The following is a 19,072-nucleotide window of genomic DNA, read 5'->3' as shown; positions in this document are numbered from 1 at the left end:
ACAATTGAATATTTAAAATGGTTCATCTCATTAAAAAATGTATAATAAAAAAATACACATCCCAAGATACATATATCAGTGACTAAACAAGAATCACTGACAGTTACCTTATAGAGAAGTGTCCTCCTTCCTCTGAACAGCACGGTTTAGTTTGAAGTGTGTGTTCCCACCCCCTGACTGGGCCAACATAAAGCTGTGGTTATGTAACTCTTTCAACAAGACATTGTCCCATTCAGGCTCCTCTCTCTGCTGTAACCCTGGGCATTGGGGGGGAGGGGGGGGCTAGAGCCCCCTAACAACGACCCTGATCTGCACAGTGCTGCTTTATTCACCATCGGCATTTGTTCTAGATAGATAGATAGAGAGAGAGAGAGAGAGAGATAGATATAGAGAGAGAGAGAGAGAGATAGAGAGAGAGAGAGATAGATAGATAGATAGATAGATAGATAGATAGATAGATACATTACAAAGGCCATCAGCTGTCTAAATATTAGGATCAGCCCTCCGACTCACCAACATCTAGAATAGGATCATTTATTTAGTTTGTTTCCTAATCAAACCAGTAAAGCTTTAATCATTTGCATTAATCTTTCCAAATGGGTGTAATTCATGTATTCAATCACTATCGAGCACATTTGAATTAAGCACAACAACTTCAAACAACTTTGAGAACCAATAGTTGTGTGCTAGCAGCATAGCTAACTGAAACATATACTTTACATTAACTCAGTTGACCTCAGTACTTCCCTGCCTCTCGCCTTTCCCATTGGCTGAGATCCAGCCCCACTCTGTTATGGTGTCATGGTTACTTGTGAGTCGACTGACTGACCGTTTTTCAAAGGGTTGCCAACTGTCCTGCATTAGCCTGGGATGTCCCGTATATTCGGGCTACATTGGTTTGTTTTAGAGAGAGAGAGAGAGAGAGAGAGAGAGAGAGAGAGAGAGAGAGAGAGAGAGAGAGAGAGAGAGAGAGAGAGAGAGAGAGAGATTGATTCAAGCACTTTCAATGACCCATGTCTATTTTCAAAAACATATTTTTTTTTCTCTGATTCACAAACGTTCAAGGATTTCAAGGACCCGTGGGAACCCTGTCAACCTGCCACTGGCCCAGGCAGGTGTCCCCCACGCACTTCAAGGACCCGTGGGAACCCTGTCAACCTGCCACTGGCCCAGGCAGGTGTCCCCCACGCTGTCACTGGCCCAGGCAGGTGTCCCCCACGCTGTCACTGGCCCAGGCAGGTGTCCCCCACGCTGTCACTGGCCCAGGCAGGTGTCCCCCACGCTGCCACTGGCCCAGGCAGGTGTCCCCCACGCCCTGTCAACCTGCCACTGGCCCAGGCAGGTGTCCCCCACGCTGCCACTGGCCCAGGCAGGTGTCCCCCACGCACTTCAAGGCAACAACCATAGTGCCAGTGCCAAAGAACTCAGGGGTCGACCTGGTGTGATGATGTAACATAACTATACTGGGTGGACAGGCTGTCAATCAACAAACAAACCAGAGAGAGCCAGCTGCCCTCGTATCAATCACTGACTGAGGATTCATTTGTTATTCTTCGTAGGGTGTGTTCTCACTAGAACATTTGCTTCACTTGGAATTGGAGTTTAGGATAACATTTGCTTTGCTCTGCGTCGTTTGGAGCTGTGAGAACGAGCATTCGAAGTCACTCCCGGAGCAAACATCCGACGGATGCTCCGCTTGAAAAGGGTGGTTTCGCTCCGGTTACAAACGATGCATCCATCACTTTGCTTCGCTTCGCTTTTGGTGAGAACGCTGCTCGAGGCAGTCCATAGGAAAACAACAGCGTGTTGATCTGGATAAGAGAGGGACAACGGGCAATTTTCAATTTTTCTGACCAATCAACTACCACGTCTGTTGCTTCGATTGCGTATTGTAGCGAACGGGAATCTTCTAGTGTAACTCGCCCCATGCGGGAGTCGAACCCCGACCTCCCACATAACCGACGGCCGCGCTAACCATTAGACCAAGAGAGTTAACTCCCTTGGTGGAGCTGTTAACGGGCCCCATACAGGATCGTTACACTATCCTCACCGTTCGGGAGAGCGTGCCCTCACGCTTCACTATGTCAAGTCCCTCACGTGGACACGCCTCTCCGATGGCCTTCCTTCCATCCCAACTTTCTGACACCAGTGTAGCGAACGGGAACTGGTAGTGTAACTCGCCCCATGCGGGAGTCGAACCCCGAACTCCCGCATAACCGACGGCCGCGCTAACCACTATACCAAGAGAGTTAACTCCCTTGGAGGAGCTGTCAACGGGGCCTCATACAGGATCGTTACAGTATGTTACTTTGTTTACATAAAGGGCTGTGAGAAGGCAAATCAGAGAAATAATTTATGCAACAACGTTGCAATCTCATCAACTTTATTGTCACTGACAGAGTACCACAACCGTTGTGCCAGTGCCAAAGAACTCTGCTGCAGCGGGAATGAATGACTTCCGCCCTGTTGCGCTCACCTCCGTCGACATGAAGTGCTTCGAGAGGTCGGTCCTCCTGACCCACCTAAAAACTCACCCACCTCCCACACTAGACCCCCACCTGTTGGCCTAACCACGCAAGAACAGGTCAATGGAGGACGCCGTCTCCACTTCACTCCACCCTGACCCACCTAGATACAAGCAACACAGAGAACATGGAATCTAATCTGTATTGTTACACACAGCGTAGTTTATGGGATAAAAAAATAACAGCTTCCAGGTTGTTGTTGAATATGACACACACACACACATACACACAGAGGGGTGAGGGAGTTGTATAGCACAGCAGAGTCTGAATCTGACCCCATAGCTTCCCCCAGACATCCTCCTCTACAAATACAGATAGACAGGATGAATATACATGGGCAAGCATGCATACAGGCAGGCAGGCACACACACACATGCACACACAAACACACGTGTAGGCACGCACGCACCCACACACATACATGCACGCATGCATACACACACACACACACGTGTAGGCACGCACACACACACACCCACGCACACGTGCACACGCACACTCATACACACACACACACACACACACACACACACACACACACATGTAGGCACGCACACACACGCACACACACACACACACACACACACACTACAAAGTAAATAGCTGATAAGCTTCAAACATTCAGCAGTTCAGAGAGGGAACATTGCAACAATATTAACGAGATACTTCAATGATTAATAGCTTTAATAGCAGTATATATTCTTACACAGTAGACTCTGGAGGAACAGCAACACACTGAGTTGAGTGTGAGTCCAAAGTCTGTGTACCGAGGGACATTTGATCCAGTAATGTGATCAAATCAAATCAAATCAAATCAAATTAAGTTTTATTTGTATAACGCATTTCTCACAAAATGTGACCCAACGCGCTTCACAAAGAGCAGAGAAGATAACGCAACAACTAAGATGGACATTTTAAAGGCCAGATTGAATAAGTAGGTTTTGAGGTTTCCAGAGTTTTGGACAATCTCAGGCTCTCAGGTAGGGTGTTCGATAGTCTGGGAACATATACTGAAAGCTGTCTCTCCATATCTCTTGGTCCCGGCTTCTGGGACCGTCAGGAGTTCAGTGCCAGCGGACCTCAGGGGTCTACCTGGTGTGATGATGTAACATAACTATACTGGGTAGACAGGCTGTCAATCAACAAACAAACCAGAGAGAGCCAGCTACCCTCATATCAATCATTGACTGAGGATTCATTTGTTTATTCTTCAACTGTAGATTAGATTAGATTTGAGGTTAGATTCAACTTTATTGTCACTGACAGAGTAGCAGTACAAAGACAATGAAACGCAGTTCGGCATCTAACTGCATGCAATAGTGCATAGTGCAAAAGGCATAAATGTATGGACAGTGCATGGTGGGGCAGTATACAGTATTACAGTGCATGGTGGGACAGTATACGGTATTACAGTGAGTATAAGTAAATTAATATAAAGTCAGTATATGTGCAATGAATATGAATGTAAAAAGTCAATATATGAGCATGAATATCAATATGATGTACAGTAAAGATATATGTACAGTGTGATATGTTATGTACAGACAAGGGTTAAGATGTGTACAGTTCAAATATACTCTAGCTACCAAGCTGGGGAATCACAGTAAAAAAAAAAAAGGAGAAAAAAACCCTGCAGAGACATACAGTACAGTAGCGCCCAGTAGGCGAGCACCAGGGTCTTCTATCTAATGCGAGCTGCTACCGGGAGCCAGTGAAGGGTCTGAAGAAGGGGGGTGACATGAGAGGGAGACTGAACGGGCGGCAGCATTCTGGATGAGCTGCAGAGGTCTGATGGCGGAGGCGGGGAGCCCCGGCCAGGAGTGTGTTGCAGTAGTAAAGGCAGGAGATGACAAGTGTCTGGGCCAAGAGTTGTGCTGCTTCTCTGGTGAGGAAGGGACATTGACACTAGAGGAAGAATCTACAGGAGCGGGCTTGTTGTGGATCCCTCTTCGGCTCCACTCGTTCCCACCTCGGCACCGCTCGTTGAGACCAATCAGGCCCAATCTGGGACAGCTGCGCCGGCTCCAGCAGGTGCTTACAATCTCAGGAGGAGAAACCTGCATAAAAAGCCCCACAACCTGCCGTCTGATGCTTGATCAATCTGATCCCATGTGTCCATTCCATCATCCCTGGACAGCCTGCCCTACCTGCCCTCCTGTCTGCCTGCCCTGCCTACCCTCCTGCCTGCCTAACGACTACTCCTCCTGCCTAAGCTCCTGCCTGCCTGCCGACTACTCCTCCTGCCTAAGCCCCTGCCTGCCTGCCGACTACCCCTCCTGCCTAACCCCCCTGCCTGCCTGCCGACTACTCCCCCTGCCTGACCCCCACTTGCCCTACGACCATTCTCTGACTAACCCCTTTAATAAATATCCTTTTGTTATTACCCTAGTCTCTGTGTCCGTCTGTTCTGGGGTGCTGCCACATTTGACCGCTTGATTCAGGCCTAACAGTGCTGTCGCTGTGATGTTCGCCTGACAGGATAAGTGGTTGTCAAGGAACACCCCATGGTTCTTGGCTGTCTGGGAGGAGGTCACAGTAGAGTTCACTGTGATGAATAAGTCTTGGAGAGGGCAGGCTTTGCCAGGGAGGAAGAGCGGCTCAGTCTTAATTAAGGTTGAGCTTGAGGTGGTGGGCTGACATCCAAGCAGAAATGTCTGCAAAACACGCAGAGACACGTGTCGCCACCTGTGAATCAGAGGGAGGGAAAGAGAGCAAGACTTGAGTGTCATCTGCGTAGCAGTGGTAGGAGAAACCATGTGAGGCAATTATCGAGCCAAGAGATTTGGTATAGAGGAAGAACAGTAAGGGCCCTAGGACGGAGCCCTGGGGGACCCCAGTGGTGAGGGCTCGTGGAGAGGAGAGTGATACGTTTCCTGGTAGGAGCTATCAGCCAGGTAGGATGCAAACCAGGAGAGTGCAGAGCCAGGGATGACCAGTTCTGAGAGGCTGGAGAGAAGGAGTAGGTGGTTTACTGTGTTGAATGCAGCAGACAGCTCCAGAAGAATGGGAACAGAGGAGAGGGATGAAGTTCGAGCAGAATGGAGGGTCTCCGTGACAGCAAGGAGAGCAGTCTCAGTAGAGTGCTCAGTCTTAAAGCCGGATTGATGAGGTTCAAGAGAGAGCGCCAGTTATTATTTAACATTAATAAGCAACAACAGGTTATGATGTGTTCATTTATTTAATCATTTATTTTGGCTCCGCCAATGAAATAGTTCCGCAACTGAACTTGCCCTTGAACTTGAACTGGACTGTTGCCAAGCAACCTGAATACTTTCCTCGAAACTTAACTCGAAAGTTATTTGTGGAAATATATACATTTCTGCAGTGCAAAATGTGTTACAATCTTACAGATAACGACCATTAACGTAGCCTAGGCCTAATGTAACCTAGTCTAATTAACAGTAATTTAATAGAACACCTGTGCGGTGGAGTGATACATAACACTTTGTTCGGCTGCCCTCGAACAGGCGGTTCAGGACCATGTCCGCAAGGACAAACAGACTGAAGCTCAGCTTCTACCCCAGGGCCATCCAGGCCCTGAACACAGCAAAGACCTAGGTTCTAGGCCCTGGACAATCTAGACAATTTGATGGCAGCTACTAGATTGTAATCAAGTGCAATACTGAACACAACTGTGAACATTTCAAACCTGCAAACTGCGACACTTTAAATGAATGTGCAATAACACTATGTGCAATATGACAACCCTCGGATATATACGGTTCAGAGATAGGAAATGTTAGGATATGTATAGCATAGCATAGAGTACAGCACAGTGTTTTATTTGTATAGTATAGTATAGTGGATAGTGTACATAGCCTTTATTTATGTAAACCAGCTCTTTTCCCTTCTTGTTTTTAGTTTTTTTTTCCTAGCACCAGGGGAGCCCCCCCTCCCAAATTTCGTTGTTTGGTACCTGTACTATATCAATGACAATAAAGACCATTCATTCATTCATTCATTCATTCATTCATTCATTCATTCATTCATAAGCCGCGTTCGTAAATTAGCTTTGAGAGCACTGGAGCGTCCACGTGACTGCCTCTTGTCCAATCAAATTACGTGGTCTCTTAATGACGTTGAACCCAGTGTGCGTTCCGGCGAATTTTCGAACACGGCCTATATCAGCACTCATGGAATGCGCCTGTAAATAACCCCATGAAAAGTTATTATTTTAAGTTAATTAACCTGCCGTACATTTCTAGCTTACTTATTGCCGGACTGGTTTTGTTATGTGATTTATATGTTGTTTGAATAGGATATCCGTGACTCTTATTGCGAAGAGCTTTAGCCAAATGTACGTGTTTTGTTTTATTCGGCTTCCATAATGATGAAGCTCTCGTCAAGTTTATTATTATTAGCTCTGGTCACAACAGGATAACGTAAAGGAATGGACCCGTATGAGGCCATAGTTCTTACGGTGGAATGTGATCGTTTATTAGATGTGGACTTTCACAGTTGAATGATTGTAAGAGGAAATAAATAAACAAGTAAATAACAGCAGTAAGTTTCAAGCCATTTCATATACGGAGATCCATTACAACGCCTCTTGTCCAATCAAATGACCGGAACTAACTGTTGTATAACAAGCATGAATCACGTCTAACACAGGACAGGATCCAATGTTCCTCTACTTTCATTGCAAGGTACTAAATGTGTACGGGACTTCTAACAGCGTTTATGAGTTTGCTTATAAACCTGCATGATCATGTATATGAAGGGTTAATTTATTCGATAAGATGTAGGTCTGTTTTGTTGACCTGTTTGTTATTCGTTAATTCGGTGTGCAGTGAGGCGCATTCCTCATAGCAAGTCAAAGTCACGGAGACGTTGTTGCTTTAAAACCAGACACCCTCCAAGTACACTAGAGGAGCTATAGTACATCTTTAAAACCAGACATCTTCCATGTTCAGTAGGAGGATCTGTTACATCTTGCGCGTTTTCTTGGGATCCACAGTCATAACAATAACATAACAGTCATAACATCAGCTGCTTTAGTATCCCATGGAGGTTAAAGTAAGTGGATATTTTACATTTCTATGTCAGCCTGCAATAACGCAGAAACACACACTTCAAACCGTAGATCGTAGGAGTTATTTTCCCAGAGTGTCAATAGAAACACTTGTCTTGCACGAGTCAGGCTTGCTTTCGATTTAGGAACTCGTGATGAGAAATGAGGATCCACACGTTATTGTATCCGGGGAACAATTACAGGCTGTGAGTGAATTGAAATATCTTGGTGTTTGGCTAGACTCGAATCTTTCATTCAAGGCACATGTCCCCCCAAAATTGGAAGCCAGTCAAATTCAGCCTAGGCAACATCCGTTTCATAAGGAACTACATGTCACCGTGTTGTCTGTATGTCTGTACTGTGTCTGTGTGTTACTGTGTTGTCTATATGTCTGTACTGTGTCTCTGTGTGTTACTGTGTCGTCTATGTGTCTGTACTGTGTCTCTGTGTGTTACTGTGTTGTCTATATGTCTGTACTGTGTCTGTGTGTTACTGTGTTGTCTATATGTCTGTACTGTGTCTCTGTGTGTTACTGTGTTGTCTATATGTCTGTACTGTGTCTCTGTGTGTTACTGTGTTGTCTATATGTCTGTACTGTGTCTCTGTGTGTTACTGTGTTGTCTATATGTCTGTACTGTGTCTCTGTGTGTTACTGTGTTGTCTATGTGTCTGTACCGTGTCTCTGTGTGTTTCTGTGTGTTACTGTGTTGTCGCTACTGCTTGCTTGTACTGTGTTGTTCTTGTATGGACATATAGACTATCTTTTTTAATGACCTGTCTTGTATTTGATGATTTATTATTTAATGTACAGTATTACCTTTGCTATGTATGCTTTTACTGTGTGATGTTATTTTATCTTTTTAAGAAGCCTTTTTATAACTGGCGAGGGACTATGGATGAACATTTGCCTCCTGGCTAAATCTGGCGTATTTACATTTTTAATGTTCATTAATATGCATTGTCCCTAAAATTTACATAAAAAATAAATGCAGAATGAACCATACAGGCGACCTTTTACATTTTAATGAGTTTCAACATAAGCCCTGTGTCTCTTAATATATTATAAAACAGGTGACCCAAATGAACTTAGTTGGACAATTATGTACTATAATTAGCCTATGTAATATAATGTAACTATAATTATAATTATGTAATGTCTTTAAAGCATTGCCTTATGATACAGTGTTGTTTGCCTACAATACAGTACTGGCATATATCATTGTTATACATGGTGGTTATCGCAATCTGTGTTATCACGTAAACCATGTGTTTCTGATGTCAATAAATATCCACAATTATGGTTTGGGTGTCTGATATAGTCCATCTGTTTAGACCCAGTGATTGTCTGAACAGCAGTGATTACCATGACCTCTCCGCTGAGGAGCCTGTCAGAAGATGACGGCAGATATCTGAAGTCCTTTCGTCTGTTCCTGGAGCGCTCGTCTGAGCATCAGTGCATGCAGGACTTCATCCATGGCACCCTCCCTGATATACTGGCCAGGTAACAGTTCCCAAGTGCACAAACCACGGTTCCCGTGCTGGCCCGCGCTGGTCTTAAAAAGCCTTGAAGTCTCAAATCCAGCAATCCAACTCATAAGGCCCAAAAATATCCCAAATGTCAGTTATTCGGTCTAAAAATGAGGTGCTAGGTCTTTAAAAAGAGATCCTGCAAGGAAATCAGTCCAACCACATCTATTTACATGGAAATGAATCAAACTGGAACCCAAAAATTGCCAATTTGCTTACTTTTTTTTGAAATCCCTAATTTCATCACCTCGAGGATGACAAAAAGCTATCATATGGTGTCGCGAAAAGGTCAAAAATTCTACCCAAAGAGGTCTTAAATGTGACTTGTTGAAACCCTGACAAACTGTGTTTGGCACATCCAGAAAAATGTAATTACATTTTGAACATGAATAAGAACATATTATATTCAACTTTTCTACCAAGCTGTTTGGGATCCTCTTTATGACAGTTTTGTTACACTAGTAGTCTTAGTTTCTATCTTGAAAAACAATGTCTTCCCAGTTAACACATCTGGACCATCTCTTTCCCTCCAGCATTGGAGATGGAAAAGGCCATTTCAATGTCCTTGGCGTCGGAAGTGGAGCAGGTGAGATGGATATCTATCAAACTCTACCAGGAAGCAGGTATAGAAAAGATCACCATAACCTTGCTGTGTATGTGTGGTTAAGTTATTAGTGCAAATTGATGATACTTGTTAGATAATGAATGAAAGAAATCAGTTATCAGAGGAAATTAGGTCTAATTAGATACTAGGATCTGTTAAATCTATTTATGTATGTTAGTAAATGCATTTAGCAATATTCAAATCATATTGAGACTATGCATGCTAATGCTCATCGCTCATGAGAAATAAATTGATATCCATGGATTAGACAGTGTTCATCAGTTATTAGGTAGTTGACAGATGATTGACAGACATTGTAACCATATGTATATTACATGTGGAGTGAGCTGATTTAGAAATGGTTTCAAATCTGTTCTCTCTCTCTCTCTCTCTCTCTCTCTCTCTCTCTCTCTCTCTCTCTCTCTCTCTCTCTCTCTCTCTCTTTCTCTCTCTCATGGCCACAGTTGATTGTTGCACAACATTCTTTTATACAATAAATAAATACACTTGTAATTATTCTCCAGGCTTTGGTAAACATCCGTTGTGCTATTTGTAGATTATTTACCTCACCTTGTGTCACCTTGTGGAAGTCTGTTGGCGGTTACTGATCGCTTTGTTGTTTGTTTTGAGTATAACTCAGTTTTGCTAAGTTCCATTACTCATGTTCAGACCAACCGTACCATTTGTCACAGCATTTGTGTCAGACTTGTCAGTTAAGGAATAGATTTTAAAATACATTTTATTAATTTTATTTTAAATGAAATAGCATCAAACAAGTATTCCCTCAGGCTCTCATGTTCACTGTTCTCATGGTTCTGTCATGTTATATATTCAGGGTTCCCGCGCTGGTCTTAAAAAGCCTTGAAGTCTAAAAACCAGCAATCCGATTCATAAGGCCTAAAAAGGTCTTACATTTCAGTTATTCAGTCTAAAAATGAGGTGCTAGGTCTTAAAAATTAGATCCTGCAAGGAAATCAGTCCGACCACATCTATTTACACAGAAATGAATCAAGCTGGAACCCAACAAATGCCAATTCGCTTCCTTTTTTGTCTGTATGGCAGTGAAATCCCTAATTTCATCACCTCGAGGATGACAAAAAGCTATCATATGGTGTTGCGAATAGGTCAAAAAGTCTATCCAAAGAGGTCTTAAAAAGGTCTAAAAAGGTCTTAAATTTGACTTGTTGAAACTTGTAAGAACCCTGTATATATATATATATCTCTCTGGTATATACTTCAGCTGATTGTGTCTGCAGGGGAAATAGACCTGGCGATGTTGTCTCAGCTGCGTCGGAAGCACCCGGGTTCGACGGTGGACAACCAGGTGGTGGAGCCTAGCGCCGAGCAGCTACACCTCTACAAGGGTAGAGCAGACCACACTGACATGGTCCACTTCCTTGGTGCTAATGTTGTGGCGGATTATTAAGCTAATTCAGCTACTTCAGCTAATTCAATTCCATGCGTAGACGTTTTAAACTTGTTGCTGAATTCTCTGTTTTCATTTCATGGATGATTAATTCAGTGACTCTCCTGAGGCTTTATTTGTTTTTCCTTTGTAGTGTTGGTGTCCAAGACACCTGACCTTGAGCACATCCACTTCACCTGGGACAAGAAGAATGCCGCTGAGTTTGAAAAGCACTGGACGGAGAATAACATGACCAAGAAGATGGACTTCATTCACATGATACAGGTTGTACATTCTGTTGCATTGAGAAATGCCTACGGCAGTTTTCCATCATAACAAGCAATGCATAGTGTAAGTATGTGTACAGTATACCCACCCAACGGGCTGCAGCCCAGCTGGAAAGAAGCACAGAAAGAGGAAACAAGATGCTCAACAAGGACGATAACTTCAGTGTCCCACAGTGGCTGTCCCAGGAATAACAACACATGGGTGGGAGATGGGGGGGCTGGGCAGGGAGGGTAGTAGCAGAGGTTTTGATTGACCCTAAACAACCGCATAGAGTGTTTATGCCAGCGGCTGGCCCTGAAGTATCTGTTTCTATGGCCCACAGATGTTGTACTACGTCAAGGATCCTGGAGCTACCGTCTCCTTCTTTCAGAGTCTCTTGAGTAACAATGGGAAACTTATGATCATTCTTGGATCTGGTAAGTCAGTTGGTTCTGTATTGACATTATAGGGGTCTTCAGCGGTTTTGCACTAAAGTCAGTAACAGAATGTATCCGGTGTTGAGTATAAATATGTTGTTTTCCTGTAACATTAGTGTTTTGTATATATGTATGTACGTATGTATGAAGTACATTAATTTCCTGGTCAAGCACAGTACAGTATTTACACCTTTTTCTGTGCTGTTTTGTGTTCATGACATTTCCTTGCAGATGCGAGTGGCTGGGGAAAGCTGTGGACTACCTACAAGACCCAGCTGTGCAATACTGAGATCAGCCAGTGTGTCACCACAGGTGATATCAAAAGCGCCCTGGACTCTAAAGGAATCCGCTACGCGAGCTATGAGCTGCCGTCTGAAATGGACATCACAGAGGTCTTCACAGAGGGCCATGAGGAGGGGGAACTGCTGCTGGATTTCCTGACAGAGGTGTTAGAGTTTCGTAAAACAGCTTCCCCTGAGCTGAGAGCAGGTGTGCTGGACCTCCTGCGTCACCCTGACTGCAGTGTAGAGCGTGACGGAAGAGTCATATTTAATAACAACCTTGGTGTGTTGGTCGTTGACCCTCTGACTTAGAAACAATTCTGTTGTATGTTTTGTTCATGCACTGTTGATGAAAGATGTTGTGTTGTGGCCTCTAATCGATTATTAATAGATTTAGTATAACCTACAAAGCACAAAGAGCTTCGATCAATTGTCTTCAAAGAGGCCTTTTATTAAGCAAAATGGTTACATGAGCGTAGCAGCCAGGAGCAAGCAGGAAGCAAAAGCCGCCCCCAACAATGGTGGGGACTCATATTTATAACTATCCTTGGTCATGAGGTCACCAATCTTGGGAACCAATCATATTATACAAATCTGTGATTACATACGTTATGGGCCCTGTCCATACTCCGAATTGTTCACTGCGACACATATCTTGGCTCATACCCCCTCAGGAGGGAAATGGGCCTTCCTTGAGTGCTAGCTTCGCCACTACTGGAGAGACTCAGTATAACATAAGTGGTGTGCCGTCAGGGCCAGCAAGGCCTTCTCTGCTGGCCTAAACATCATCAGAATATACATTTTATTTTAATATATTTTTTCCACAAATATGTATTAATGATTCCCCATAGTCTATTCTCTTCATTTCATAGCTTTCCTCTTGGTTGCGCTGCTTCCAGTCTCCGATTGAGATTTGGAGGGCTGGCCTTTATGTTAGAGCTTTTATCCAATCAAAATGTGTTGCCAGGGGGCTCCAAAATCTGCCCGCCTGCTAGGGATGGACGGTTTTTCGGTTAAACCGAAAACCGGGGTTTATAAAAATAGAAACGGTTTTTTATCAAAACCGTCTGAAACCGTTTTTTTTTTTTTTTTTTTTTTTTTTTTAAGAATAAAATAGAATAAGAATAAAACTGGAACATGTGACATGTTTGTCGTGTGTGAAAATAACAATGATACAGTCTGAATCTGCCACGCAATGAGTGAGAGGTTTGGTCAGTTGTGAAGAATAACTGAGGATTAATATCTAATTGGGATTATATTTAAGGGTAACGAATCACTCTATGGGAAAGATAGTTGCCTTCAGTTATTGGTAGATAGGAAAGGTTTTTTACAATTACTCGCTTACATTTAATAAGATCATTTTCGCTGCTCTCTGTAAAGCGCATTGGGTCACTTTTGTGAGAAATGCGCTATAGAAATAAAATGTGATTTGATATCAATCAATCAATCAAACTTTATTTATATTCTATAGCACAAATCATGCATTGAATGTAACTCCAAGTGCAGTATTTACTAAACCACAATATAATAAAACAAGAGCTATACGGATCAAGAGTGTTTGTGCACAGCGCCACTGTGTGTGAAGGCGCTACTGAAAGTGATGACAGAACGCATGTCTCAGAAGATACGCGGTCACTTAGTGACGCAAAGGTAGTTCTGTATTTATCTCTATCTGTATTAGTACATTTATTTTGAAAGCTCTATTTTGACAGCTCTACCATGGGCACTTTTATTTTGATGGGGCATTCTTTGTTGATTGACTTACGACAGTTCAGGACGAGTCAGTCTCGCGGCATGTGGTTTTTATGAAAAGCTTTAAGTATGTTCACTGCATAATTCTAAGTCTAATATTTCAGTGATTATTGAGCAGTATTCAAATATTTAAATACATTGAGCAGCAGCTGAAACTTTGTCTAAGAACCAAGATATTGAGAAAGCAGTTCATTCAATGAAGACGCTGTTCCAAGAGATGATCTTCCGTGCAGGCGTGCACCCTGGATCAGCGGAGCTGGTGTTCATGTGTTCATGTGTTTTCATGTATGGTGTAGCTTACAAAAGTCTGCCTTTCCACTTATATTTGTGAAACTAAGTAGCCTAAATGTGTTGCGACTGTGCTTACGGTGTTTTAATGGTGTTCGACATGAGTGTATTGTAGCAGTAGGGCTCAATTATTTGAAATTGGCGCTCCTTTTTTTCTTTATATTTTTCCGTTTTTTTTTTTTTTTTTTTTTTTTTACTGTATTTTTCGGTTAACCGGAAAACCGCGGTTTTACTCTCTGACGGTTTTTCGGTTTCAATAATTGGAAACCGTCCATCCCTACCGCCTGCACAATAAATCGTGCCGCGGATACGACCTGTAACTTAACGTTGAACGAGAACACCTGTGGCGTTCCTAGTGGAAACCTACGTAGATTTCGAGTTGGTGAGCAATAGCAACAACGGCGCCTGCTGTAAGGCTCAATGATGTCAGCACCCAGCACGTCTTTTGATTGGATACGCACTATTGATACGCACTATTGATATTCACTATTGAGATGCGTAACTATGCCGGTAGATGTGGGATTTTTGAACACCTTTGGGGACACGCGAGTGGATTTACAGCTCAACGAACAAGTGTCACCCTTTCGTTGACTGATCGATAATACTGATCGATTGTGTCCTGTTTTTGGGTAAACAATAACTTTCATTTAGGGGACAGGATGAAAGCGCTGAGTCCACAAACAGAGGAAACTACGTTGAGCTTTTCTTGCTGAAAACAACCCAGATTTACATTACCACCTGTCCACAAACAAAGTGTTTACTGGGACGTAAGGCAAAATACAAAACGACCTGATTTTTGCTATTGCTGAAGTGATGAGAGAAGAGATCAAAATGGAGATTAAAAAGGCACCCTTTGTCGCTATTATGGTGGACGAGACGACAGACGTGGGTAATGTAGCGATCTTAAATATGTTAGTTTAACACTCTTCATTGTAAATGCGGATTTATTGATTAAAAATGCTTCGGAAATATTAATATAACTCTGTTGTACTTGTCTGACTATGTTAAGGTGATGCAACGCCCGGTTATACTGTGTTTCTGTCTAGTTTCTAGAGCCATGGCGTCATAACGATGGTATTAAGAGGTAGAATAATTCAGGTAGGAATGTGTCGGACATCACTGAAGGCCTAGGTGTGAAATGCACCGCCCGCCACTGTATAACATAATATAAAAACCACTACAGTTGTCAGTCGTTTTATTTTTCATGTTTTCCATCAACCCTAATGAATGTCTCTGAAAAGTGTACAACTTGTTCCATCTTAGATGCTTTTAGATATTGATAACCATCAGGAATCAATATCAGTGTGTCCGTCCCCGTTTTGATAGACATTACTGTGCTTCAGCAACCTCAAGTTAACCTCAATTAAACAACTAATTGTGACAAATGTGTTTGTTGTATGTTGCTTTGGATAAAAGCGTCTGCTAAAAAATGTAAATGTAAATAAAACCTACTATGCTGAATATATTCCAGATGACTCACTGTTGAAAAAACTGTTTAGGCCTAGTCAGTGCATGTCCTCTGCCTATACATCATGTAGCAAAAAAGTGACTGTTGAGCAGTGGCTTCAACTCTATCCTTACTTACTTTAAGGCCAATGTGCATATTATGCAATACAGTACAGGTTAATCAATCAAGTCAATACGTTGGACACATTTCTTTAGACATAATTCGACTACACATACAGTACACATTCAGCTATGAATTGAACCAATTCCAGACATATTTTGGACATTTAACTACATATTTTTATTTGCAGTGTAAGCTGCTATAGTTGCCTCCAACCAAACAGCCTGCCAGAGAGCCTGAGAAGGGCAGACAATGTGGACATGTTTAAAAGACATCTTAAAATTATTTTAGCTCATCCTTTTTTAAAGGTTCCTTTTATGACATTTAAGCTTTTATTCACCATGTGTTCGTCCCTACAGTCCACACTTCTGCTGGTACTGTTTAAAACCCCCATCACTACTATGCACTCTGCACTGACAACTGCCTACATTGCAATGCAAACATTCAATTTAGCTTTGCCTACACATGTTAGCTTTGTATGTTCTTGGCTGTCTGGGAGGAGGTTACAGTAGAGTTCTCAACTGTGATGGAGAAGTCTTGGAGAGGACAGGCTTTCCCAGGGAGGAAGAGCAGCTCAGTCTTGTTAAAGTTGAGATCGAGGTGGGGGGCTGACACCCATGCAGAGATGTTAGCGAGACATGCAGAGACACGTGTTGCAACATGTAGGTCAGAGGGGAAGAAAGACAGAGAATGAGGAGAGGGAGGAAGCTCGAGCAGAGCGGAGGGCCTCTGTGACAACAAGGAGAGCAGTCTCAGTAGAGGGTCCAGCCTTAAAGCCAGGTTGGTGAGGTTCAAGGAGGTTGTTCTGAAGGAGATAGTGAGACAGTTGGTTATCTGAGCCTCACAGCTGCATGTCATCAACAACTGCTGGAACATTACTTCAGGTACAGATTCATTTTGTTAGTGGTGTATGTATTCAACAACAAGGCATGGAATTAGAATTCCAAACTGACACCCACCCGAGAAGTACAGTGCTTACCCCGCATACCAGAGTAGTTACGCCCTGCGTTTCACAACAACTAAACCACAACCTCTAGCTGACCAGTGAAAGTCATCACGAAGATGAATGACTCATTGAGGAAGAGCTTATATCAAACTGAGTATTATATATATTATTATTATTATTTTATTTTTTGTAGAATTGTCTTTGAACAATATAGGCCTACAGGCGTGCTGAATACCCTAGCTGAGCTACATAGACTGACCTCAAGATGGCGCCAACACTTCAGCTATAAAATCAAACATTGTGGATTGGCCTACATTTACATTTACCTTTTTGGCATTTAGCAGACGCCTTTATCCAAAGTGACTTTCCAAAAAATACATTTGTATAAACAAATACAAATACATCTATGTAAGTGAATCATCCATCAATCAGTCATCATAAGAAAAAGTAATCTATGGCAAATCCAGGGGCCATTGGCAGTTACAATGCTAGAAGGAAGAATTACTTAATTAGAATTTAAATTTTATAGTAGAGAAACTGTACAGGGGGTAGTGGGGATGAGGAGGTCTTTAGAAGGGACAGTTAAGATATAGTCAGGGAGTCAGGCCAGGAGTGTGTTGCAGTAGTCAAGGCGGGAGATCACAAGTGTCTGGACCAAGAGTTGTGCTGCTTCTCTGGTGAGGAATGGACCCACCTGATGCTGTAGAGGAAGAATCTACAGGAGCGTGCTGTCGCTGTGATGTTCGCCGCACAGGATAAGTGGTTGTCAAGGAACACCCCATGGTTCTTGGCTGTCTGGGAGGAGGTCAGAGTAGAGTTCACTGTGATGAATAAGTCTTGGAGAGGGCATGCTTTCCCAGGGAGGAAGAGCGGCTCAGTCTTATTAAGGTTGAGCTTGAGGTGGTGGGCTGACATCCAAGCAGAAATGTCTGCAAAACACGCAGAGACACGTGTCGCCACCTGTGAATCAGAGGGAGCGAAAGAGAGTAAAGACTTGAGTGTCATCTGCGTAGCAGTGGTAGGAGAAACCATGTGAGGCAATTATCGAGCCAAGAGATTTGGTATAGAGGAAGAACAGTAAGGGCCCAAGGACGGAGCCCTGGGGGACCCCAGTGGTGAGGGCTCGTGGAGAGGACAGCGATACTCTGGTAGGACGTCACTTGATAGGAGCGATCGGCCAGGTAGGATGCAAACCAGGAGAGTGCAGAGCCAGGAAGAGGAGTTCTGAGAGGCTGGAGAGAAGGAGTAGGTGCAGAAGAATGAGAACAGAGGAGAGGGATGAAGTTCGAGCAGAATGGAGGGCCTCCGTGACAGCAAGGAGAGCAGTCTCAGTAGAGTGCTCAGTCTTAAAGCCAGATTGCTGAAGTTCAAGAGAGAGAGAAAGAGCTGTGAAGGTCAATTTGTGTGAATTTCCAAAGTAGGTGACGAAGTCATTCGCAGACAGGGAGGGGGGAGGAGGGGGAGGTGGATTGAGTAGTGAGGAAAATGTGGAGAACAGTTTACTTGGGTCAGAGGCAGAGGGTTGGATTTTGGAATGGTAGTAAGAAGCTTTAGCAGCTGATGCAGAGGAGGTGTAGTTGAGGAGGAGGAGAGAGAAAGTTTTAGGTAATCAAGGAGGCTGGTTTTTCTCCTTTTCCTCTCATTTCTGTACCCTGCCACACACAGCCCACACAGGGACCAAACACAAAACCACACAAGCTAGCACTTTTCAGTGCCAGATCCTTAGCTAATAAGTCTCTCTTAATCAATGACTTGATTAGATCCTATGAACTAGATTTCTTATTTATAATAACTGAGACCTGGTTAGATAAAGATAACAAGACACCAATTCTTATCGAGTCAGCACCCCCCAATTTTAGAACCTTAGATGTCGTTAGATTCCATAAAAGAGGAGGTGGAATTGCCTCTTTTTTTCGAGACAGTTTTAACTGCAAACAGACATCCTTCAGAGAATCTTTATCATTTGAATACCTTTCACTTGTTCCACTCGAATTCTTTTTATAATTGTATATAGACCACCCCAATACTGTACAATATTCTTCAATGAACTTACGGAGCTTCTCTCCATCATTACTACTGAATTTAATGGTCTGATTCATGTAGATAACTCAGAGGACAACAAAGCCAAAGAACTCTCTGTTCTGTTAGATGTTTTTGAACTTCAACAACATGTGAACCTCCCTACTCATAATCGAGGTCCCACTCAGGACCCGTATCTATCTTCCCGGTTATTCAAACTATGTCTAAAACTATTTCCAAATTATATATCAATGAAAACACCAATTGTTGTTGAAAACACTGTTGTTCACACAGGCCTTTTCCCTAGCCCTCCCCAAAACTTCTATTTCAACCTCAGTAAATGACCTTCTACACGATTTCAACTTAAAAAATCACAAAAACCATTGATGATATTGCACCCATTAGATCCAAATGCATTTCTGGTAAGCAAAAAGCTCCCTGGA

General features: G+C 43.0%; 2 protein-coding genes across 6 annotated transcripts in view; one reads left to right on the top strand and one right to left on the bottom strand.

Moving 5' to 3' along the window:
- LOC308161765 (histamine N-methyltransferase-like) overlaps positions 1-229 on the bottom strand; it is a 69,664-nt gene extending 69,435 nt beyond the window's left edge. The window contains exon 1 of the mRNA XM_080535836.1: positions 108-229. The gene's annotated coding sequence lies outside the window, so the exon portion shown is untranslated. The remainder of the gene's footprint in view (positions 1-107) is intronic.
- Positions 230-7,120: 6,891 nt separating this feature from the next.
- Positions 7,121-13,128, top strand: LOC308161763 (histamine N-methyltransferase-like). 5 transcript variants are annotated; one of them, XM_080535831.1, is made up of 7 exons: positions 7,121-7,171; positions 8,869-9,037; positions 9,597-9,649; positions 10,924-11,031; positions 11,227-11,357; positions 11,683-11,776; positions 12,008-13,128. In XM_080535831.1, exons 2-7 carry the CDS (start codon positions 8,901-8,903, stop codon positions 12,367-12,369), a joined length of 885 nt encoding a protein of 294 aa, XP_080391957.1. In that variant the 5' UTR covers positions 7,121-7,171; positions 8,869-8,900; the 3' UTR covers positions 12,370-13,128. The 5 variants fall into 5 exon arrangements, with proteins under 5 accessions (XP_080391957.1, XP_080391959.1, XP_080391956.1 ...); XM_080535833.1 differs by lacking the exon at positions 7,121-7,171 and adding an exon at positions 7,243-7,541 and having other exon boundaries at positions 8,890-9,037; XM_080535830.1 differs by lacking the exon at positions 7,121-7,171 and adding an exon at positions 7,244-7,541.
- The last annotated feature ends 5,944 nt before the right edge of the window (positions 13,129-19,072 follow it).

The sequence above is a fragment of the Nansenia antarctica genome, assembly GCF_963989245.1.
Source record: "Nansenia antarctica genome assembly, chromosome: 7".
Taxonomy (NCBI): domain Eukaryota; kingdom Metazoa; phylum Chordata; class Actinopteri; order Argentiniformes; family Microstomatidae; genus Nansenia; species Nansenia antarctica.
The sequence above is the reverse complement of the archived record's forward strand: the minus strand, read 5'-3'. Positions and strand labels throughout refer to the sequence as shown.

Bases quoted from the DNA above. Each gene is read 5' to 3' on its own strand.
- LOC308161763 (XM_080535831.1), top strand. From the start codon at position 8,901: ATGACCTCTCCGCTGAGGAGCCTGTCAGAAGATGACGGCAGATATCTG. The intron at 9,038-9,596 runs GTAACAGTTCCC...CTTTCCCTCCAG, and splicing joins CTCCCTGATATACTGGCCAG to CATTGGAGATGGAAAAGGCC. The intron at 11,777-12,007 runs GTAAGTCAGTTG...ATTTCCTTGCAG, and splicing joins TATGATCATTCTTGGATCTG to ATGCGAGTGGCTGGGGAAAG.